We start from the raw sequence: 22,031 nt of genomic DNA, 5'->3' as shown, positions 1-22,031 counted from the left end.
ACTGTTCAATCTTGAATTAAGCCATATTAGCAGGTTTGACTTTATCATTCAAATGCCGTTGTATGGTCAACATTATTTGTTAATACATAATCTGAGTACTTTTCAGGACCAGCCCTATATTTGGTAAGACCTTACAGGGTGTCCAGCGACAGAAATTGTTTGGACAAATTCTTCTTCCACTTTAACTCACTCTAAACACCCTGTATGGTTCTATCGGTTAAAAGAGTTGAATTTAAATTATAGTTAAAATAATGCAACACATAATATGGGACCTACACGTGACTTACAATGACAGTTCAAAGATACTGCCTTAATTCAAGATTGAGCACTGCTATGTCGCATTTTTTGGATACATATCGCTATTTCTTGAGTCACAGGATGCTAATTGGAAAACGGCCACACATGTCCCGAGATACTGACCTAAACAACACTTCCTTAAGTTAAAACAAACCCAAAACAAATTATTGATCAATTGGGGACTACTTGAAAATTTCACTTTTTTGCACGCGCTTCTTTTCCACCCTTTATAGTACAGTGGCGGTGCATTTAAGTCAGAGTTTTTCCATCAACCAAAATCTCATAAATTAAGCTCAATGATAGTCCAAAGGTTTTAAAAATGACCCAAAAAAATTACATAAGATGACCTTTACAACTTTCATTGTTTTGTCCAATGGTAATGAATTTCTGATCTATTAACTATCTTCTTTTTAATTACTTCTTTTTAAAAATGGCGCCAAAACCTTGAACAATATCCAAAAAGGCAAATTACCCTGTAGCCTTTGTAAAGGTTATGTATTATATTATCCTCAACAAATCAGCTATATTTAACATGTAGTTTTGTAAAGGAAAGTAGAGGAAATCTTAAAAGCTTTCACTAATTTTGTATGAACTAACATAATATAAGATTTTGTAAAATTTAATATTCATTTGTCGTTCCAAAACTTGATATTTTGTTGGAGTGTTTTAATTGGGAACTTAACAAACAGCTATCATCAGTTGTTGGATAGAAGAGTTAGATCAAAATTAGGTAAAATTTGCCGGTTTTATAAGTTTTTTAATTAAACAAGTATTTATTACGTGAAATTTAAATGAGACCTTTATTGTCAAAGCCATATCAATCGGTGCAGAGGTTGATTTTTACTGGTATTTTCTTGAAGTAACATCAGATGTTTTAGTAAAACTTCTTTAGTTTTAGTTAATTTGGTGCTGTTTTCTTGAAATTGTAGTTAACTAAGTAGTGCGAATTAAATTAAAAAATAGACGTATCATCCGCATAAACTTTTTAGTGTAGCTGCAACTGGTTAATTAAATTCAAAGATCGAAGATGACAAAAGAAAAGCCGCCATACACGCACACACATACTATGTCATCCTTCGGAACATAACTGTTCCATACACGCTGTTATAAACAAAAGAAATGGGCGGTCGAGTAAAATTTTAGAACATTCCTAAAATAAGACGGTTAACAGCCTCTTCCTTTCTCTCACGGTACCGCCATATGTCGTTGTCTTCTACCTACCTACCCGGCCGGGGCAAAAGCATTGGTGTGCGACCTCGATGCCGAGCCAACCTTTACGTTATTTTCTTCTGACTATACACCCAGAGCCCAACACTACGTATAGGCCTACTATACTAAAAACCACTTTCAAGTTACTCACCTATCAAACGCACTAGTGAACCCAAAACTGTAATTCTTTAATGCAATGTAACATAAATGTGAGGAATGTTTGGATGGTTGAGGCCATCTAGAAATAAAATGTTTGAAAAAAAGTATGAGTATAGTGAGTGTGACTACGGCCGCGAGAGCGTTTTAGTGGGTCTTTCCATCAACAGCAGAACGAGGGGCCGAGGCAACCTCCGGTCCCACCGTCTCCGCAACGGGCCCGTTCTCCCTCATGACGCCGTTTATGTTCGATTTTAGCTTGGAAACGGGGCCCCACTTTATACTTGTCGTGTCTAGATGGAGCCCTATCTGGGACTTAAACTGTCCCGCCAAAATCGCATATATAAATACGCAAAACTGAAAGTTTCATTACTATTAGCGCACTTTTGTTTCAATGATGGTCAATTTGAGTTTTTACCTCATAAAATATAATATTAATAAAACCTTCACATATACAGGATGTACACGTTTTATGGAAATGTTCAAAATCACTTGATATTTCGTTGAAGAACCTAATTGGTTTATGTGTGGTGGGCAACCCTGTAATTTTCTTTCATTTACACACAAAAAAACAGTTTGTTTGCCCAAAATGACTACGACAACCTTGCTATTTTTGAACATCCTGTAGATTTCTGCATTTTTTAGAACCCCAATCAATTTGTAATGTTTTATTAACATTTTCTTATTTCTGTATTAGTAGGGACCGTTATTCAGATACATATTAAGTTTGACAGGTATTTTCAATTGTTGCACACTTATAGAGTTTGAGGTAGGGAGATCAATAAGAGTGGTTGATCATTGATGAATTTTATGCGGGTTACAACAGACTGATCTGTTGTTTTTTTCCGGTTTAAAACTTGGGACACCGTGTACTAAGACACATCCACAGAGGAGGCTGAACATATTATTTATACTTTAGGAGTAAATACAGTGTAAATGGAATACAGTGCCCTCTAACAAAAAAAAATTAACTAACCTAGAGTCACACAGAAATATAGTTTTTTTATGCAATGTACATGTACAGGGTGTCCAAACTAATTGCGCATAATTCAGTCAAATGTGGAAAGTATAGAGTGTCTCAAATTCGAGTGTTTCACAGAGTATCTCCAAAAGTGGTTTTCGCGAATCTGTGCTCGATTTTTGTGAAATGAATTATGGAGAATTTTTCTGAAGCACATTGTTATTATGATATGAACCAAATAAACTTTCGTTTAAATGGGACACCCTGTATATTTTTGCAGATTTTCACAACACTAGTTTTTTCAGAGACACCAATATGGTACTATAATTGCTCCAAAACTGTCTTCTGATCCTTAAAAAAGTGACTATAGAAGCTTTTAAAAAGTTTTTGCAGATCAGAAACACCAAAATGTCACCAGTGTCTTTCAAACTGTCTTCTGATGAGTTTTGAAAGTATTACAAGAGGTTCTCAAACGGGTTTTGCAGGTCAGAATCACCAAAATGGCAAAATAGCATTAGTGGATTCTGATTCTTTAAAATGCCACCAGAAATTTGAAAACTGATTGAGAGAAAGCGGCCAAACGGTTTAACCTACCAACCAGTGTTGTCATATTTGTAGAGAGCCCATTTCATTGGCTATCTATTGAGGTGCAAACGTGTATATAGTGTGAACCAAATAAGCCAGTTATTTACGATTGAATGAAACACTGCACTAAAAAAAATGGAAAATTTGATGCCCTCTAGCGGCCCAACCGATAAATCAATCAACCAGTGTTGCCATAACATTGGTAAGCCCATTTCATTAGCTTTTCATTGACGTATAAAAGTCTACGCAGAGTATACCAAATAGGCGAGTTATTTGCGATTGAGTGAAATACTGCATCAAAAAAGTGAAAAAAAAAAGTCAACTTTGACTCCATTTAGTGGCCAAACCGTCAAACGAATTAACTAAAATTTACATATTTTTACAAAGCCCATTTCATGGGCTATCCATTGACATATAAAAGTCGATACACTATGTATCCAATAGGATAGTTATTCACGATTGAATGAAAGAGTGTATAAAAAGTTTTAAAAAACATAAATTTGACATAACGGATCACGTGATCTAAAAAACAGGTGGAAAAATATTACGTGATTTTTGCATTTGAAATGAAAAAAAAATCAATAGTTGCCAAAAGTCAAGGGACACTTGACACAAAAAATTGTCAAAATGGCGGAATTGTGTGTAGGTGCGTCACGTGACTTTGACAAAACAGAAAAGTAACAAAAAAAAAAAAGGCAAATCAAAATGGCCGGGAACAACAATCACGTGACATTGGAAAAAATGAAAATGGAAATCGGAAAAAATTATTTTGGTAATCATAAACAAATTTGAAAAAAAAATAGAAAATCTCGTTTTTTTTAGAAAAATGTGAAAAAAGAGTAAAAGTTGTAGATGATTTTACCCTTTATCAGACTGCATTAGAAAACTTTTGCCCTAAAGGGCCTTCTCAGGGAGATATTTCCTAAAAACTGTAGCAAAGCACAATCAAAAAAATGCAAAAATATACAGGGTTACATTTAAAATTAGCAAGTCTTCCGGTTAAACCGTAAGTGGAAAAAATGTTTTTAAAATATAGCACGCACAATTTCTAAACATTTTTGATCCTGATAAACTTTTAATGATGAGTGGCTAACCTTCTAAAGAAATGATAAATTAATTAATAATTTTTTTATTAATTTATATTTTAATAATACAGGGTGTCTCTAAAATTGTTGAAGCTTAAATATGACCTAAACCAACTTAATCCAAAAGTGAATGATGTCGGAGATACAGAGTGTCAAAAATACAATTTAATTTTGTTGTTCGTAAATATATTTTTTTAATAATTAGGCTAGGGCAGATTTTTTATGGTGAATAATTGAAATCTGTTTAGAGTGTGTTATTACCATCACTGTGGTAACTTTTTTAAAACCCAGAACTTATTTAAAGACACTCGGTTTTTAATTCTAAATGTATTTTGCCTTATTAAGACTTAAATTAAACCTGATCATGGCGAAATTATTTTAGCAGCATTTTAGAGACACCCTGTATATAAATAAATAGTTCCTAACCTATAGCCGTAGTAAAACCGGTGAAAACTCTTTAATTTTGAGATAAAGCAGTAAAATTCCTAATGTGAAGTCCACATGTGCAGTATTTGCCTAAATCCCAACAATGTTCCTAGTTTGTGATTGACCAAACACAACTGTACTGAGATTTTCGCAAAAACTGCGCATGTATACTTATCATAAGAACTACTCTAAATTCTGCTGGACACCCGGTATACCATAAAAACCCAACCAAACAGTAAAGGAGTAAAACTATTATTTTTTGGCGCCAAGAATCTTTTCTTCTTCCTCTCTTCTTTACAGCCCGTTGCAGTGCGACTTTACAGAATTCTTTTGGCGCGGGCAAACTTAAAAACTACCGGGTGTCCATTATCTGAAATTTAGTTAAAAATCGGAAAAGCTAGGCTAGTTTATACGGGGCGTCCCGGATCGATGGCGTGCCGTATTTTTAGAATACCGCGTAGCGGTCCGTCGAGGCAGGATGAAGAGAGATGGCAACAACGTTGTGTGCACACGTAAACTCGTTTGCCATTTATTTTTTTTCAAAAAATCACCACGCCGGTTATAATTAGTGCTGGTTATGGAGTAAGGACGCTGAATTAATCGTCGTCTTTCCTTTATCGGAAACGATTTTTTCTGTTGAATATGGCGTCGTTGTTTCCTGTCTTTAAAAAAAAAAACACTATACACGGTGTTATATAATAGATGCGCAGGATTTTGGGTAGTTTGTCCAAAAATATGAAAAAAGTTATATTAACTCACTTTTTAAAATGGTGCATTTTACAGACTTTGTTACTTGTTTCAATAAAATTTAAAAAAATTGATGTTTTTCAACTTGGGAGTATCAAAATCGTACTTTTTCCAGTAGCGTAGAAGTTGGGGAAAAAACTCATTATTCAAACTAATTTTTCTGTCAATTTCAACACCCAATATCTCTAGTACTATTTTAGAGGAAATAGAACCTTTTTTGTCATATTTCTGGACGAGTTACCCAAGTCCGGCGCATATATTATGAGACGCCTTGTATAGCGAAGCTCAATCAGTTACAGGGTGAATCAGTGTACAGATTGGAACGACCTCAATTTCGCGCGGTACAGATAGCGCGCCACAATGATTTTAAAAATATCGAACAAATAAGATAAGGAACCGCGTCTTAGCTGTCACGATAAGGTTCCATGATCGGCACGTTTAAAATCAACGAGATTTTTGGTTAGACTGTACAGTTTTCTTGAGTTTACTACTCAAATTTTGCAATAACAATAAATTGTTAGAGTATACAATTAACATAAGCGTATGCCACAGCTGTGGAAAGTACAAAATTGCTCACATACAAAATCAATGTTGAAGAGCTAAGTTTCCAAACACTAAAAATTGTAGATTTTAACTAAAAAAAGCTTCAGCGCATAAAAGTAACCAGTTTCAGGTCTAACAACCACTAAAATCCTGAAACTAGATTTTTAGTGGTCATTTTTACAGAAATTACAAACTATCCATTTTAGCATGGAATTTCAATTGCAAAATTGTGTTTTAAAGTTTTCAATCACTGAAAATTGTAGTTTTAAGTAAAGAAAAAGCTTCAAGATCTAAAGATAACCAGTTTCATGTCTAAAAAACAGGTTGAAAACCTAAAACTAGACTTTCAATGGTAATTTTCCAAGACTCGGCAAATCAGCTATTTCAGCATGGAATTTTAATTAAAGTTATTTTTTGAGGTTTTCAACCACTGGAAATTGAAGTTTTAACTAAAACAAAGGCTTCAGGGCGTAAAAATAACCAATTTCATGACCAAAAACTGTTTACAATCCTAAAACTAACTTTTCAGTGGTATTTCTCCAAGAATTAGCAAATCAGTCATTTCAGCATAGAATTTCAATTTAAAAAGTTTTGTTTTCAAGGTTTTTAAGAAGTTGAAATTAAGGTTTTTACTAAAGCAAAGGCTTCAAGGCTTAAAAATAACCAATTTCATAGCTTAAAAAAGTTTGAAAACCTAAAACTAGACTTTCCATGGTATTTCTCCAAGAATTGGCCAAATCAGTCATATCAGCGTGGAATTTTAATGAAAAAGTTGTTTTTTAAAGTTTTTAGGTACTAGAAATTAAAGTTTAACTAAAGAACACGCTTTTCGGCTTAAAAATAACCAGTTTTTGGTCAGAAAAGTCCTGAAACTAGACTTTCAATGGTCATTCCTAAAGACTTCACAAACTATCTATTTTAAGATGGAATTTTAATTGAAAAGTTGTGTTTGTAAGGTTTTCAACCACTGAAAATTGTAGTTTTAACTAAAGAGAAGCCTTCAGGCAGAACTTAAAAATAACCAGTTTCATGTCTAAAAACTTTACTTAAACTAACTTTAAAATCCTAAAACTACACTTTCAGTTGTACTTTTTACATAAATTACAAATTAGTCATTTTAGCATGGGATTTGAATTAAAAAGTTGTGTTTTTAAGGTTTTCAAGCATCAAAATTGTATATTTAACTAAATAAAAGGCATCAGTGATTAAAATTAGCCAGTTTTAGGTCTGAAATCAGTTTACAATCCTAAAATTAAGCTTTCAGTGGTATTTTTTTAAGAATTGGTAAGTCAACCATTTCTGGAAAGAATTTCAAATTGAAATGTTGTTTTCTTAAGGTTTTCAAGCACTGAAAATTGTAGTTTTAACAAAAGAAAAAGCTTCATGGTAAGTATAAGTGATAAAATGTACAAACTTGCAACAAACCCTCAAATTGTCCTCAAAATTCTATGTTTTGTGATTGAGAATATCATCATCATATCGTCAAAAAAGTATAATAACCTTCCACTTATTTACATTTTCCAAGTTTAACCGCCATTTTTTCGAAAACACTATATTTTGGTAAGTACTACAGTGGGTAGATTGTTATTGGTCAAAAAAGCAGCTATTAGCTTGCTGTTTTTTTTTGACCAATCATAAACGGCCCACTGTGCGGGGGTCTACCCAAATTGCGCACATTTGAACCAAGATAAATGCATACAGAATGTGACAAAAGGGTGGTATTGTCAACCAGTACTGTCACATTCTATCAACACTTGAGATTTGTCATTTTTCTAACGGTTTTTTTAGTCTAAAGTGGAAAGTTCTATTTGACTAAGTATTTAAGCAAAATATATTATACAGATTTTAGACTTTTTGGCGGTTATAGGAGAATAGACAAAAAAGAAATCTGTAAGTTAAACTGAGATACTACAGGACGATCGAAAAGTATTTTGATATTTAGTTAAATAAATCTAATGAAAACCTTTGTAATTTATTATATTATTTGAAGATTTTCAAAACTATTTCATAAACATTTTATATACCGAATTTAGATGGTACCCAAGATGTTTTGCTTGATTTTCAATTGTATCACTTTTTTGTTTCTCGTATTTTTTGAGTTATTTGCAAAAGTACTTAACACATAGTTTCCACAGCCTGCTACATATTGAAAATTTTAATATTTACTGGTAAATATTTCGAAAACGACATGTGGCAACGCTGGAATTAGATGTGTTTCACTTGGTCCTTTTAGTTTAGGACAGTTTTCCAAATACAGCAACTCGTTTACAATAACACAGCTTCTCATTCTTAGTTAGCCTCCCGGTACTTAACGTTTTTTGGGACACCCTGTACACGTACTGTCTAACGTGTGAAAAAGTGTTCATTTGGACATTTATTCAGGGTGTCCCATAAGAACTGGTAAATAATTTAATGTCGTATTTATAGGGTCAAAATAATTCGATTTAGCACAACTCAGGCAAAAAGCCAACAGAAACAGAAATACAGGGAGTCAAAGTTATTTTTTTAAAAAATGTACTTTTTCAAATAAGTTTCTTACTAAAATTAGGTATTCGAGGATGCCAAATTTGATTATCTACTCAGTTTTAAGCCAGCTTATAGAGATCGCCATCTAAAACCAGCGATTTGCTTTATGATTGCAATTTGTAATCTTCTTGGAGGATGGAACCTTAGATTGGTCGGAGAAGCCCAATATCATCTCCAGCACCAGTTCAAAAATTGGTCTTCCAGATTTTTACTTAAAGCATTTTCTGTATGAAGAAATAATAGATAACCAAGGCAAGTTATTAATTTCAACTTAAAATGCTGTTGAGACATTTTGGAACAATAATAGACAGTTATTTCAATCAATTTTTTTATTTTTTTTTTCAAAAATGCATTGAGGTCAATATTTTAATTGCAAAAAACTCGAAAACCGTATGTTTTTGGGATACTTACTAGGTATACCTTTTCTAGCGAGAAGATATTGGAAAACAGATATTTGGGTTACACTTGACTATACCAGAAAAAAGTCGATTTTAAAGCGAATTATTTTCTGCAGGTGGCGACCTCTACGTGCCGTCTTCAAAAACCCCAGAATATCTAATTTTACCAAGAAACTCCAAGTTATTGGTGAGCAATTAAACAAAGACAATTTAAAAAAAAAACAACTTTGACTCCCTGTATTTCTGTTTTGGTTGACATTTCGTCTAAGGTAAGTTGTGCTAAATCGTTTTGGTCCTTTAAATCCGCTGTTAAATTATTTACGGGACACCCTGTATACTATTACCAGTTAAACGTAATAAAAAGTAGTAAATTCAAAAAAAATGTTAATTTAATGCAGCATCCGGCTCGAAGGACCATCAAATGTTGATACATTACAAATTTGTGGTTACCGGACCGCTTATAAAAGTTAACCATATATTAACATAAGAGTCATAAATAGGACAATTGCAATTATAAAGTTGCATACATTATAGCGGCGTTGATAAACAATACAATCGCCCGAGAGCACGTAAAGAAGGTGAAGGGCTGCATAAAGTGACAAAAAGTTTGAAATTTGCCTCGGGATGCCGCCACTGTCGCAATCCGTCGGTCGTGCAAGAAATAATCTTCCGCAACCAGGCTATCGAGGTTTTTTTTCTGGTACACTTGCATAAGCATCCAGGTACGAGAGGAATAAAATTCAGTGGTTTGGACAAAATCAAGTTGTCGCACGTCAAAATGTGACAGCTAAAATGGCGACAATTGGCAAATTTCGATCATCTTATTTCCATTATTATGCTTGAAATACACAGAGCCGAGTAGAAGTTTCGAAATTATCCATTCCACGGTTATATGTAACTAGCGGAGCGGTTCACCGAAATTGTCGGCCTGTTCGACTTTGTTCGTCCAACGCTCGCCGCCACTGTTCGATCTGGCCGATTGTAGAGAGAAATAGACTGGAGGGTCGCTTGTGTTGTAGCTTTCCGTGAAAGCAGTACAGTGTAGCCGAGCAGTGTGCTGTGGAATAATGACGTCAACCGACAAGGACGGAGATAGATGTGCCCGACGCGTCAGACAGAGACGGCGCGACGAGAAACTTATTAGAGTAGGGAGAACGAACGACCCAACCTAACGAGGCCCCGGCCCGTTCAACGATCGATCCGAATGCCGGAATAGACAGAGACGGAACGATGTTTTATGCATGGTATCGAACATTGAACGGGCCGGCAAACGGCTGAGTCACAGTAATTGATAATAACTTAGGCATTGCTCTTTGCTATTAGAACGAAAACTGAATTGGAGTAGTGAAAAGCGACCAGAAAATCGTCTCTTCTTCTGTTTCTTCTATCGCGTTGTCCGGCATTTGTATTTTTCGCACTTTTCTCAAAAAAGTGCGGTTACATTTTCAAATTCTACTACGCACTAATTAACCACTATATCAATGCATCTTAATAAATGATAAACAGAGATGCGTTAGGCTGTATTAAATTACAAAACAGATTAAAGGAGACAAACAACAAATTAAATTGAAATATAGTAATCATAATCAAAAGTAGGAGCATTTTCGGTCGATGGGGGGGCGGTCTTAATTGCACGAAGCAACCGTGTCTAAACAAGTGCATACAATTTATCGCTCGCTTCCTATTAATGAATCGGTTCGAAGGACCAAAAGCGAATTAGCTTATAATAGGTCTGTCCGCAGGGAAAATCTCCAAATACTAATCAGAAAAATAGCCACATCCATTGACAATAAAAATGTCAGAGGCCACACGCTCCATGGAGCGAGCAGAGCGTTTTTGACGTCACAATGACGTAATTTGACAGTTGGGCAAATTATGGTTTTCCTAAATTACGACATCGTCACGTGAGCATTCAACGTCAACTTGACATTCACCGGATTTTTAGTAGATAGATAGATAGAGAAGATAGCGTTTCAGCCAATCAAAGACAAACAACAAACAACACTTGTTTGGCTATTACCGGCAAAATTCCCCCGCAAAGAGTTTTATTTGCATTGCCTATTATGATGTATATCAGCCAGATGAAAAAGTTTTAACCGTTTTGAACCGAGGGCGCCACTGCTCTCGCTAAACTTATTTCGTATGTGTGTTTACATACTACAGTTCGGGCTCGTTGTTCAACTTTACAAATTTTGCTTGGTTTCTAATATGTTTTTGGTGCTTAATTACCTGCAGATACCTATTCAAAAGCCAAAGCAAAGAGTGCTTGTATTATAAAAGGAATTTGCTTGAATACTAATTTTTGAACTATCCTTTTTACTTATCCATTCTTTTATTAATGACAGCTGTTGAGAAGATTAAGCGAAAAAGCATTTACACTTGATTTAAGCTGTAGATTGTCTACACTCCCCCTCCCCCACCCTAAGCGGGTGGGAAAGCTGTCAAAGTTGAAAGTTTGAAATTTGTCTCTAAAAAAGTAAGTGAGTACTGCCATCAAACGTTTGTTTGGTTTTTAACTGTTTTTCGGCTTCGACATGTTAAATTTTGTTTTTGTCAGCGCTTTCCTAGTAAAAAATTCATATATTCACAGTGGCCCAAAAATACAACATTACATTTTCATATCATTCCTTTTCATTTTTGAATTTTGTATCGAATTTTAGGTTTGTCCAATGTACTTTGTCTTATACCGAACCTCAATCGTTATCGAAATATTTGCAATTGAAGATATTAAGGATTAGACTATACGAGGAATGTTCGGTTTTCGTCCAAATGCATCGATTTTCGAGTTAAACAATATTTTCTACTGGTAAAGTAAGGTAGTAAAACCTTGAAGAATATTCTGCACATTACTGCTTCTAAAGATCCGTTAACTCGTTTTTTACTCCATATTATCCCATTTTTTAACTTGCTTCTTAATATTATTTTCGCACTTCTTTTAAACTTTCAATCTTCCATCTGATTCTCCTTTCAATCTTCCTTCTGATCTGATGTGTGATTTTTCACTGTTTTGGAACATCTAGCTTCTGTTTTCCTCATTCAGTTGTATTGTAAATGTCTTTTGTCATTTTCAAGACTGTAAAAAAGTAAGGTTCTTGTTTTGAATGGCCTTCTCACCAGGTTATTCTACGTGCATTTGCTATAGGTATATTCATTCTGTTGTGCACTCTTCTGCTGTACTTATGCGTCTATACATTTACTTGTGCATGTCCCTCATGTTTCTGTGCTATACTTGTATCTATAAATCCAGCAGTAGTCTCCACTCATTCCAACTCACTTCATTGTCTCTTATTATACATTGTTCATAAAAAATGGCATTATAAGAGCAAAGCACTGTACAGTCCCACTTCCTTACCTGGTACACTTCTCTTATCAAAGACACTTACATCATTTTCTCTGTCATTCTTCTGATTTGCCTCTTTTCTTACAGACAACCTGTGGTCTTCTAGCATTCTTTGAGACTGTTTAGCTATTCTTCACTCATCTTGTCCTCTTACTCAATCCTAAATTCCTTACCCACTAACATTCCAACTATCCTTTGTAACTTCTACTACTTGGTCAAAGCAGGCCAACTCTCTTCTTCCAAAGTGCCTGTTTGTTCTAAATATTGACGATAATCCTGGATATGATGACTTTGTTCACGGCTGCTTCAGCTTGGTAGTAGTTTGTGAGAACCATGTTCTTAAGTTTTTAAGTCATGACATTCTCCCTCTTCCTCGTGGTCTTTTACCATAAACTTTCCCTTGGAGAACGGACTTTAAAGGTGATATTGGCTTTCTTTCTTCTCTTGATGGTGTTCATTACTTCCAAGTCCTTCTTCATTTTCTCCATCTGTTGGTCACTTTGTCCACCCATGATATTTTCAGCATCCTCCTGTTTTCTGTGTATGGAGTCTGATTTTGATGTTGAGGTTGTGACGTTTAAACAGTTTTGGTTGAAGGCGGTCCTTGCCTTCTCTATTCTACACCTGATCTGTTAGTGGTCCCATTAATCATGGTTTACAGATATTCTCTGTCTATTGGTGTCTTGTTGATCGTTAAGCCGTATCTTTCACCAGTTTCTCTACTGATTACCATGAATTTAATTTTACTAATGTTATTTTTTAAGCCATATTCAGGTAAACTGTTACTAGGATCTGGGCTGAGGCTAGTTTCATCACAGTTCTTCTTCCAGCTTCAAGGCCTTAATAAAAAGTTTTAGACAACTCCATCATTGATGATGCTACTGCCAAACAAGTTGGTCCTTATATTTGTGACTGCATCACATTCACAAAGCTGGTGTTCAAGAGTCTCTACCTCATCCTCACAGAATCTGCAGTCTCCGCGCTTTCCTTTTCAGTGTCCTGAGAGGAAACTTGTGAGTGAACGTAATCTAACCTCCGAGAAGTTCAGTGAGTTGCTCCCAAGGTTTCGCTCTTTCGTGATCCTACATCAATTTGAACTCGAGTTTACAGGTAGGTGTAATTCCTCAAGCCACAGAAAGGTTCTGGTCCTGTAAAATGAGTCTTGGCCCCTTTTTTAGCCAGAATGTTACTTCTCTCATTTCCCTTAATTGCTTATTAGTTATTACTTATACAGGATGAGTTTTTTCAAATGTTCAAGGCAAATTTGTAAAAGTTTCACAACTGGTTCAGCTACTCATTCCAATATTCTAGGCTTCTTTGTCTATTCTTTCTTTGATCACCACTTCTGTCTCTTAGCCTCACTCTGCACAGAAGGTGTGATTGATCAAAAATGATTGAGTGATTTGCACAGCTACTGCACATGTGGATTTACCCTCAAAGGAACAGTTTCCTACATTTTGTCACATTATGGTGGAGTTTTCTCAATCTTGCTCGGTCTGCGCAAATCCTCATTGCACGAACAATCTTGGATCGTAAATCGTGTTATTCTCATTGCGTTTATCGTTAAGATAAGTACTATTTTTATGTACATACAGTACGAACGTTTCGAAATCACTTTGATAGTTTGACTTGCAAACGTGGAACGTTACTTTTCAATAAATTTTGGATGTCTTAGTCATTCCTCAAGTCTCGCAAGTGATTTCATTAAACCATTAATCTTTAAGACTCTCAATACGACAACAATTATCAGCTAATCAAACACGAAACTAATACACCATTAGTAACGTCATCGCGTGCATATAAAAACATTACGATTTTTAAATACCTCCGTAGTAAATTTAAATAGGTGTGCGTACGACTCATTGAATCAAACAGCTGTGAATGAAACGCGCCAATATTTATTTACAATTATTTATACGGAAAAAATAATCGATCCGATGAAATGCGATTGTTGAAAATCTCATTAAGATACACGGGAGTAATAAAATCGGTGGCGCACGACGATGCGACGTTTCCGTATATTTATGACGGCGATTTGTCGTGATTTAATCACGATCAACTCGTATAGCAAATTCAAAACGGGGGTTCCCTCAAAGCCTACCTGTCTACCGAGTGAATTACGCCATAAAGTGGTTTCAGGATCACCTGTTAAGCATTCAATAGGGTCGCACGACAATAAGTAATGGGCACGCGTTTCTGAGGTCAGATCTTAAAGTTGTCAGACGATAATAGACCGAATAACCAACCTATTCAATTTGCTTGCTGTAAACCTTTAAGATGATTTAAAGGGCCTATACGACCACCGGATTTAGTGCCGCTCGATTATTGTGTTTGTTTACACGTTACGTCATAAAATTAATGCCTTTGGCAAAAGTGCGGTGCCAAAATACCCGAACAAAATGTAGGTTTGGCTGATTTAACTGAAAATAGACGGTCATTCGTCAGGTTTTCAAAATTGTAACAATGTTTACTTTTACTGACCGGCTACGACAACCTGCAGCCAGTTGATTTTATTTTAATTAAGTAAATGCTGATTATTATCACTAGTGAATTGTGTATGCTATACATTGTCTATTAAAATGCTTGGGAAATCATTGAATTGTTAATAAAGTTGAATTTGTAGTATTGGTCATACCACATTTTGATGAACCTGGTTGATGACAGCAGCTCTTCTTTTATTATTTCTTCAATTAGTATAGACAGTATAGATACCTACTAGTCCCAAAAATGGATTGTTCTAAATAGTTGTAAAAAAGGTGATGGAAAAATCAGCAAAAATGACCAGAATGATGCTAAATTGACAGCATTTGCGTCAATCTGAGCATTGTCTGTCAAATTGTGACAATTTTCTGAACAAAATGGTCTCTCTAACTTTAAGGTGGCAAAATGAAATCAAAATTGATCAGTTGAAAAAGCGTTTTGAGGGGTTGAAAGGGGTGGTCCTCCTTTAGGTACCCCCACCCCTTTTAGGAGGGAGTTGGAATAGTGGATTTTGGATGAAACCAAGATCGAAAGCCAAGCTCAAAAGAAAAATATACTACTTTGAAATTCACACCCTTTTTAAGGCATTTTTTGTGTACTATTTGCTTCTAAGCTAAATAATTCGGTAATTTCAGTTCGGAGCAAAAATTTGCAAAATAAGTATAAGAAAATAGATATTATGGGCTGTCCATTGACGTAGAGAAGTTTGTGCTAGCTGTCATAGCAACGGTGCAGATAACTGACAAAGTGCGACAATTCTACCAACCAAAAGTTTTGATTCTGACTGACGAACTGAGGCTTACAAGATCATTCGAATTTCCTGAATGAACAATGATGCGCTCAATAAAACGACTAATTAATTGATACGCACATAGATAAAACTGTTGAGAGAATCCCCCAGATGCGGTTTAACAAACGCTTTAGATATTGGCGGGAAGCATAAATCACGCACACAAGTAAAAATCAACAAGTTGGTATCCTTTTTAAGAGTGGCGTCATTAACAATACACCAGTCCAGTAATCGATGGCAAAAGTTCCGGCAAACATTTTTCGAACCGCTGCGGATCAATTCAGTGTCGCACTTATCTAAGATGGGCGCACGCCTAATTAAGTATCGGCTAATTGCCTTTCCTACGGTGTTTATGGCGCTTCATTCAAAAGGGACCCCCTGTTTACTTTTACAATTCAATTTGGGTACACACACCTCGTGTATTATGTTAAATGCTATTGAGCTGCCACGATTTGAGTGTAATTTGGTTAGGTGGCCCTCTGGGTGACTGGATTTAATTCCAGTTGATTTTAGTATGCAGTCAAAAAGTGCGAACATTATGTAGTTTAATCGTAACTTTACAAGTTTTTTTGGGACGTGAAAATTTATTTTGTACTTTTTTTTTTGGAAAAATCCACAATGGCCGATGTTTTAGGTTATAGCAACTGAACTCTAAATACTTACAGTATAGAATAAAAAATGGCTTTAAAACATTGAGTTATACTTTTATCGTCATTTTTTTATCTTAGGTTAGGTTATGAGTTGTGAGTTTGGTGTTATTTCAAAAATTTGGATGAAACTTAAAAAAAAAATGGAAACAATCTTGGAAACAGTTACGAACATTTTACAAGGGATCAAAAATGTTCAGAAGAACTTTCTGCACTTAGTGCAGTATGTCTACACATCCACTTAAAACATAAACTTTGTCACAACTGGCAGAGCGTTAGTTTCAAATTTAATTGTTTTTTGGACATATGTTCAATTGTGTTGCGGTTAGCCCGATATGAAAGAGCATTTCAGGATAGACATTTTTAGCTTTTTACAGTTGCTGAAACCTCAAAAATGGCTGAGATACAAGATTTTCAACAATTTGATGCAAAAAAAATATCTCCGAAACGATTAGAGTCACGAACCACAAGCAGTAAGAGACTAAAAATGTTCAGAATGATTTTCTGCACTCAGTTTACTAGGTTTCCATCGACTCAGAACCGGGTAAACGCGGTTATAACTGGCACTGCATTAGCTTCAAATATACCAGTTTTTCTTTTTGTTTTTTTGAACACCCTGTGATTAATCATGTTGCGGTTAACACGAAGTAAAAAAGCAGTTCAAGATGAACGTTTTCACCTTTTTAGAGTTGCTGAAACCCCAAAAAATGGCGGAGATACGGAATTTTCAAAATTTTGATTTAATTTCAAAAAAAGCTAAAAAAGTCGAATATCTCGGAAACTGTTAGAGTTACGGAAATTTTGTACAAGAGTCGCCTAGTTTTTTTTCAAAAAAGCCTCTATTTGGACACCCTGTATGCTGTAGTAGTCCGCAAACTGTGCATTGTTTCATATAACAGAGCTGAAGGATGTTTGGACGTAAACTTTGGTGATTATGAATTTTTTGTAGAGAATTTTAAACTCGAAAAAGTGAATCAAGTGTTTCCATAGTCTTAAATGTTTTCCTACGAGAATCCAATGATCCCCTCATTGGGCATGTCAACCCCACATACGTGTGACAGTTGAATAACGTTTCCATATAATCAGATAATGGAATATGGAATGGAAGTCCACAGCATTGGCCAAATATAATGTTTTTCACTAAATATTTGAATCTGGAATACCTGCCCTAAATAGAAGAAATCGAGAGCAATTAGGTTTTTTAGACTAGTATTTCAAGACGAAAAAACTCCAAAAACGGCAAAGATACAAGATTTTCAAAATTTTGATGTAAATTCAAAAAAAATCAATTATCTCAGAAACGGTTAGAGTTACGAATGACTTTCTACAATGGTCTTAGAAAATGTGGTATGTTTGGAATATGGTCCTCTCCTGTCAGTTGATTCTAACTTAACTTGGTTAGGCGGAAACTTTTAGTATCTTCCGGAATGACCTCTTGGATCAATGGATTTGGTGCCATGTGATTTTTTTTGTCTAAAAAATTTTTGGGTTGTCGGATTTTCCCGCCGTTTTGCCGATGTCCGAAAGGCCATTAGTAAACTTTCAAAACAGAGCAAACTTTTCAAAGTCCGAGCGCGCGTTTTCCTCATTTTACATCCTCCGTTCGTATCTTTTTTAACCTAACCTTTCGCAGCGGGCATGTTATGCAGGTGGGCCGAATCGAGTCGACTATAAACGACATGCGCCGATCTGGCCTCAGGACCGGTCTTAGGCGACTGGTTTGTCGTAATTCGTAATATCGCTCGCAAGCGCGTACATGCTAGACGGTGTCGCGATCGTTCCGTTTACGACAGTCGACAACGTTCCCAGTGTATAATTTCTACAGAGTGTTTCAGTTTGATTTCGCATGAAATGTTGCCCGACGCAACGAACATGTGTCAGGACGCTCCCAATTAAATAATGTGGTGTGAAACTCAGGTAAGTTGATTTTTTACTATACTGTACACTTTTTTCAAAAATATTCCATGTTCCTTATTTGCGTCAATACCATGGTAACGCACGTCACCGGTTGTCATGGTGTAAAAGTGACATTTTCATTCAAGATTCGATGGAATAGAAAGAAGCTAACCTCTAACACTTGACAAGTTTTGTTTTGAAGCAACCGGAACGGTGTGCGTACATTGGAATAGCTTTATTCCCAGTCGTTCAGCTGAGTAGCGTTGATCGATTCTGCGCTCTTTATAAATTTAAACCAGTACTGGTTATTTGGTCGACTGTAGATGAATCTTGCGGCGGGAAGATATGGAAGGACGGCGCCAGTTCAATTTTTTTAGGAATGTTGTTGTTATTCTTCCACCCTTTAACTACTGCCTCTAGTGACTATTTTTACTTTATCAACTTATTACCTAAATCTCCATTGAAGAATTTATTGCTGAAGCAGTAGGGTTCCCGCCACTGGTATAGCAAACGGGGTGGTAGTTACAACGAAGGGTGCCACTGTATACAGCGTGTTACGCCCACCGTTGCCATGACAACCCACCAACGCAACGCGGCCTCATTCGCCCGCTATATACCTCCGTCTCTGTCAAATCGATAAATAACGTTTTGTTATAACGGTCGTGCGTGTACCTGGACTAATTTCCTATATTAATTATCCATGTCTTTTGGGCCGCCGAGTTGACCGGATTTAGATCTGGCATACTATAGACCGCCCCCTGAGAGCATCAGATTGGAATTCGAACCGCCAACATCGTGGTACGATTTTCCAGCCGAAATGCTCCTATTTTTAAAGCTTATATTTTCGTCGTGTTATGCCTTTGCGCTTCCAAAATAGATTCGTCGGAGCGGGCGAATATAAGCTGCAGGCAAGAGTCCCAGTCACAAGTTTGAATAAAATTGCAGCTTTAATAATGAGGGAGATAAGAAAAACCGTAGTACGTCCAAAGAGCAAGGTCGTTTTCGAGCCGATTGAATGAAAAGGCTTTGAAAGGAAAAATTATGCCACCGCTACCGAAGAGAAGCCATAAAAGACTTTAAATGGAATCTCATAACGACAGTCGTAAAACAAGAGAATTCTTTACCGGTCAAATGATGGTCTCATAAACTAGAGAGGAGGAAAAAGCTGAGAAAGAAATTCATGAGGTGCAAACAAAACCCACAACACCAAAAACCAGTTCACTGATATTGAATAATAAGCGGCAATAAATCCGCATAACGTGCCGCCATAAATATGTGGCTTAATTACATTTGCACATCAGACATTCCTTCTGGCGTAGACCTCGTTATGACCCGTGAATGGCGCGTGTCGCCTGTCGACGTCAAGTTCAATGTCGGACGCATTTTTTCGCTCGTTTCGTTGAAAAATCACCGCGATGATTGTCTGCCGATATGACTGTGACGCAATCGTATGGTAATGAGACATTGTACTACTAGCATGTAATAATAGTAACAGTTCATTCATGTTTGACGGCCTTCTCCACTTATCTGCTTCAATACCGAGATGGACTAGAATTACACTTAAAATGTAAAGTTGGTTCATTTCAAGTTCATTGAAATGAATATTTTGAACCTCAGTCTGCAAATGACTACATCTGCATACCCTATAGGGAATAATTTTACCAGGGGCTTTCTTCTTCTTTTTTGGTTCCCAAGTTTGACTATCATCAAAGCTACGCGTATTTTTGATACTGTATGTATGACACTTCTAGATTCATTACATATTCTTCTCTCTCTCTTCTTTTAACAGTTTTAACGCTACGGTGGTTCTACTAGATGTGACTTTTGTCTTTGTGTGACTTTGTGTTTGACGATTTTGTATCTCCCACGTTCTTATTGGTTCAGAGTTTCTAAGGCTTAATTATCTGATATGACTCTCATTTGATTTTAGTGGAGAATTCACTGAGAGAACAGTCACATTTATACTCTTGAAGATTGTCTTTCACCAACTGTTTTTGAAGTTTTTTCACATTTGGAAACTTAGAATGTATTAGTGAATACGTCCATTGTGTCAGTCATATGTCTTGGAACTACTCAGCAAGACGATTCTGGCTGTCTTTTAGTTTTCCGATGTATTCTGTAATGGGCCTGTCCCACAATTTTTTTTTATTTCATAACTACAAAGACGGATTGAAAATATTATACCCGTATTTTTTTGTTTTCAAAAATATTAAGTCTAAATAGAAAAAAAATGATGATAAAAACTACATTAATTTCATGTTTAAAACGCCCGCCGCCGGTGACGTACTACACTATCAACCAATCAGCGACAAGAAGTAAAACAGATGGCGTGCAACAGCCAATAAAATCGCCCAGAATTACATAAGTCACATGCGCGCCAAAACAGATCTTTTAAATTTAATGAACAAATTCAAACTAATATAGGAACATTTACGACCATAATTTTTTCTTTAAGAATATGAAAAATTAGTTTTTTGATCCTATTCTTTCGATTCCAGTCATTAAAACAAAAATTTATGATATGTGGGATAGGCCCATTCTTTAGTCTAATGTTCTTGGTTTTCAAACGTTTTTCTAAGGTTGTTCTGCAGTATTTCTTCCAAACTCCTCCTGATGTGGCGTTTCTTGCAAACGGCAACTGTTCTTAATTTGTGGGCATTAAAGAAGATCATTTGATTTGCTATTAACTCAACTGTTCTGAAGGTTTCGTATAAAAGTCCTCATAGGTTTTTGGCTTTTTAAGTATTGAGATCATTATAATATCAGTCACCTATAATAAGCACAATTTTTTTACATCAAGTATGTTGGCACAGAGGAGAACCCTGATTAACTAAGGCATTTGACTGTGTTGATCACAATATTTTGTTGGAAAGTCAATTATGTTAAAAATTATTAAGTTAACGCAGAAGGGTACTAAGTATATGACTATATTTTGTCAAATGTTCAACAATAGGCAGATAAGTTTGACATATTTAGGTTTCTTGATTAGCAATGTAGAACGTGCTTTGTTTTGTATTTTATTTTGAAAACAAGTTTTTTCAACCTGCTTTTACTCCGAATTAACATCATGTGACCTTTTTCAAACTTATTTGTAACGTGACATGATCATTCTCAAATTTTCAGATCATGTGACTGAAAATTTTCCAGTGTCACGTGACTGTTCTCCATTTGGTCACGTGACCATTTTAAAATTCAAACTTCAGTTCTACAATGACTTGATCGATTTCAAATCTGAACATTGAGTTTCTGGTAAACGTAATTGATTTTGATCGTTATCACATCAAAAACCAGAAAGTTTTTATCTATAGATATGAAATAATTGGATTTCAGAGTCACGTGATCATTATTCAGCTGTAAAGAAGTTGATAAACGTCACCTGATTGTTTCTAAAGTTTTCTATGGTCACATTTCCACTGGGTATACTAGATTCTGTTTTTTTTTTCTTATTGTATACAAGGTGGCCAATCAAAAACATTCATATCAAGTTCAAGCTTTTCAAATAAAAATGTTTTTTTATGATTTCTAGCGTTGACTATCCTAAATTCTAAGCATTTTCCATGTAACATGTCGTTAACTAACCTTTCTCGTTTTCAAGAAAATAGGCTTAGATAATCGAATTATTATTAGTAATAGCATTCTATATTGACGTTAGATGAGAATCATTTGCTTGTTAATTCAACAAAATAGTAAGAATTTACAACACAAAAATGAATTATTTATAGATTAAAGTTAAAAACGTATGATCCATTAAAGTAATCAAACAAGATGTTCTAGACTATCAAAAGCTGAAAATATTCACCATAAACTTCCATGCAGTAATACAAATTTGATATGTGAAACTTTTTGTAGAATCTGGGGTGTAATTTGATCTACATTTCTATACGATCCTTTGGTCTAAGTCTTTGGTTAGGTTAGGTTAGGTGTAGAATATAAATGTTTGATTT

At 35.5% G+C, this 22,031-nt stretch overlaps 2 protein-coding genes across 3 annotated transcripts in view; one reads left to right on the top strand and one right to left on the bottom strand.

Annotated features, from left to right (window-relative positions):
* The window catches only part of Sdhaf3 (Succinate dehydrogenase assembly factor 3), a 173,504-nt gene that overhangs the window by 111,116 nt on the left and 40,357 nt on the right, over positions 1 to 22,031 (bottom strand). The window lies entirely within an intron of this gene.
* The window catches only part of tara (SERTA domain-containing protein 2 taranis), a 42,614-nt gene continuing 38,496 nt past the window's right edge, over positions 17,914 to 22,031 (top strand). For both annotated transcript variants that reach the window (XM_081979729.1, XM_081979728.1), the window contains exon 1: positions 17,914 to 18,108. In XM_081979729.1, coding sequence (XP_081835855.1) covers positions 18,091 to 18,108 — 18 coding nt within the window. In that variant the 5' untranslated portion in view covers positions 17,914 to 18,090. The remainder of the gene's footprint in view (positions 18,109 to 22,031) is intronic.

Source organism: Ips typographus, linkage group LG5, assembly GCF_016097725.1.
Source record: "Ips typographus isolate SLU linkage group LG5, UJ_Ityp_2.0, whole genome shotgun sequence".
NCBI classification, from domain to species: Eukaryota; Metazoa; Arthropoda; class Insecta; order Coleoptera; family Curculionidae; genus Ips; species Ips typographus.
The sequence above is the reverse complement of the archived record's forward strand: the minus strand, read 5'-3'. Positions and strand labels throughout refer to the sequence as shown.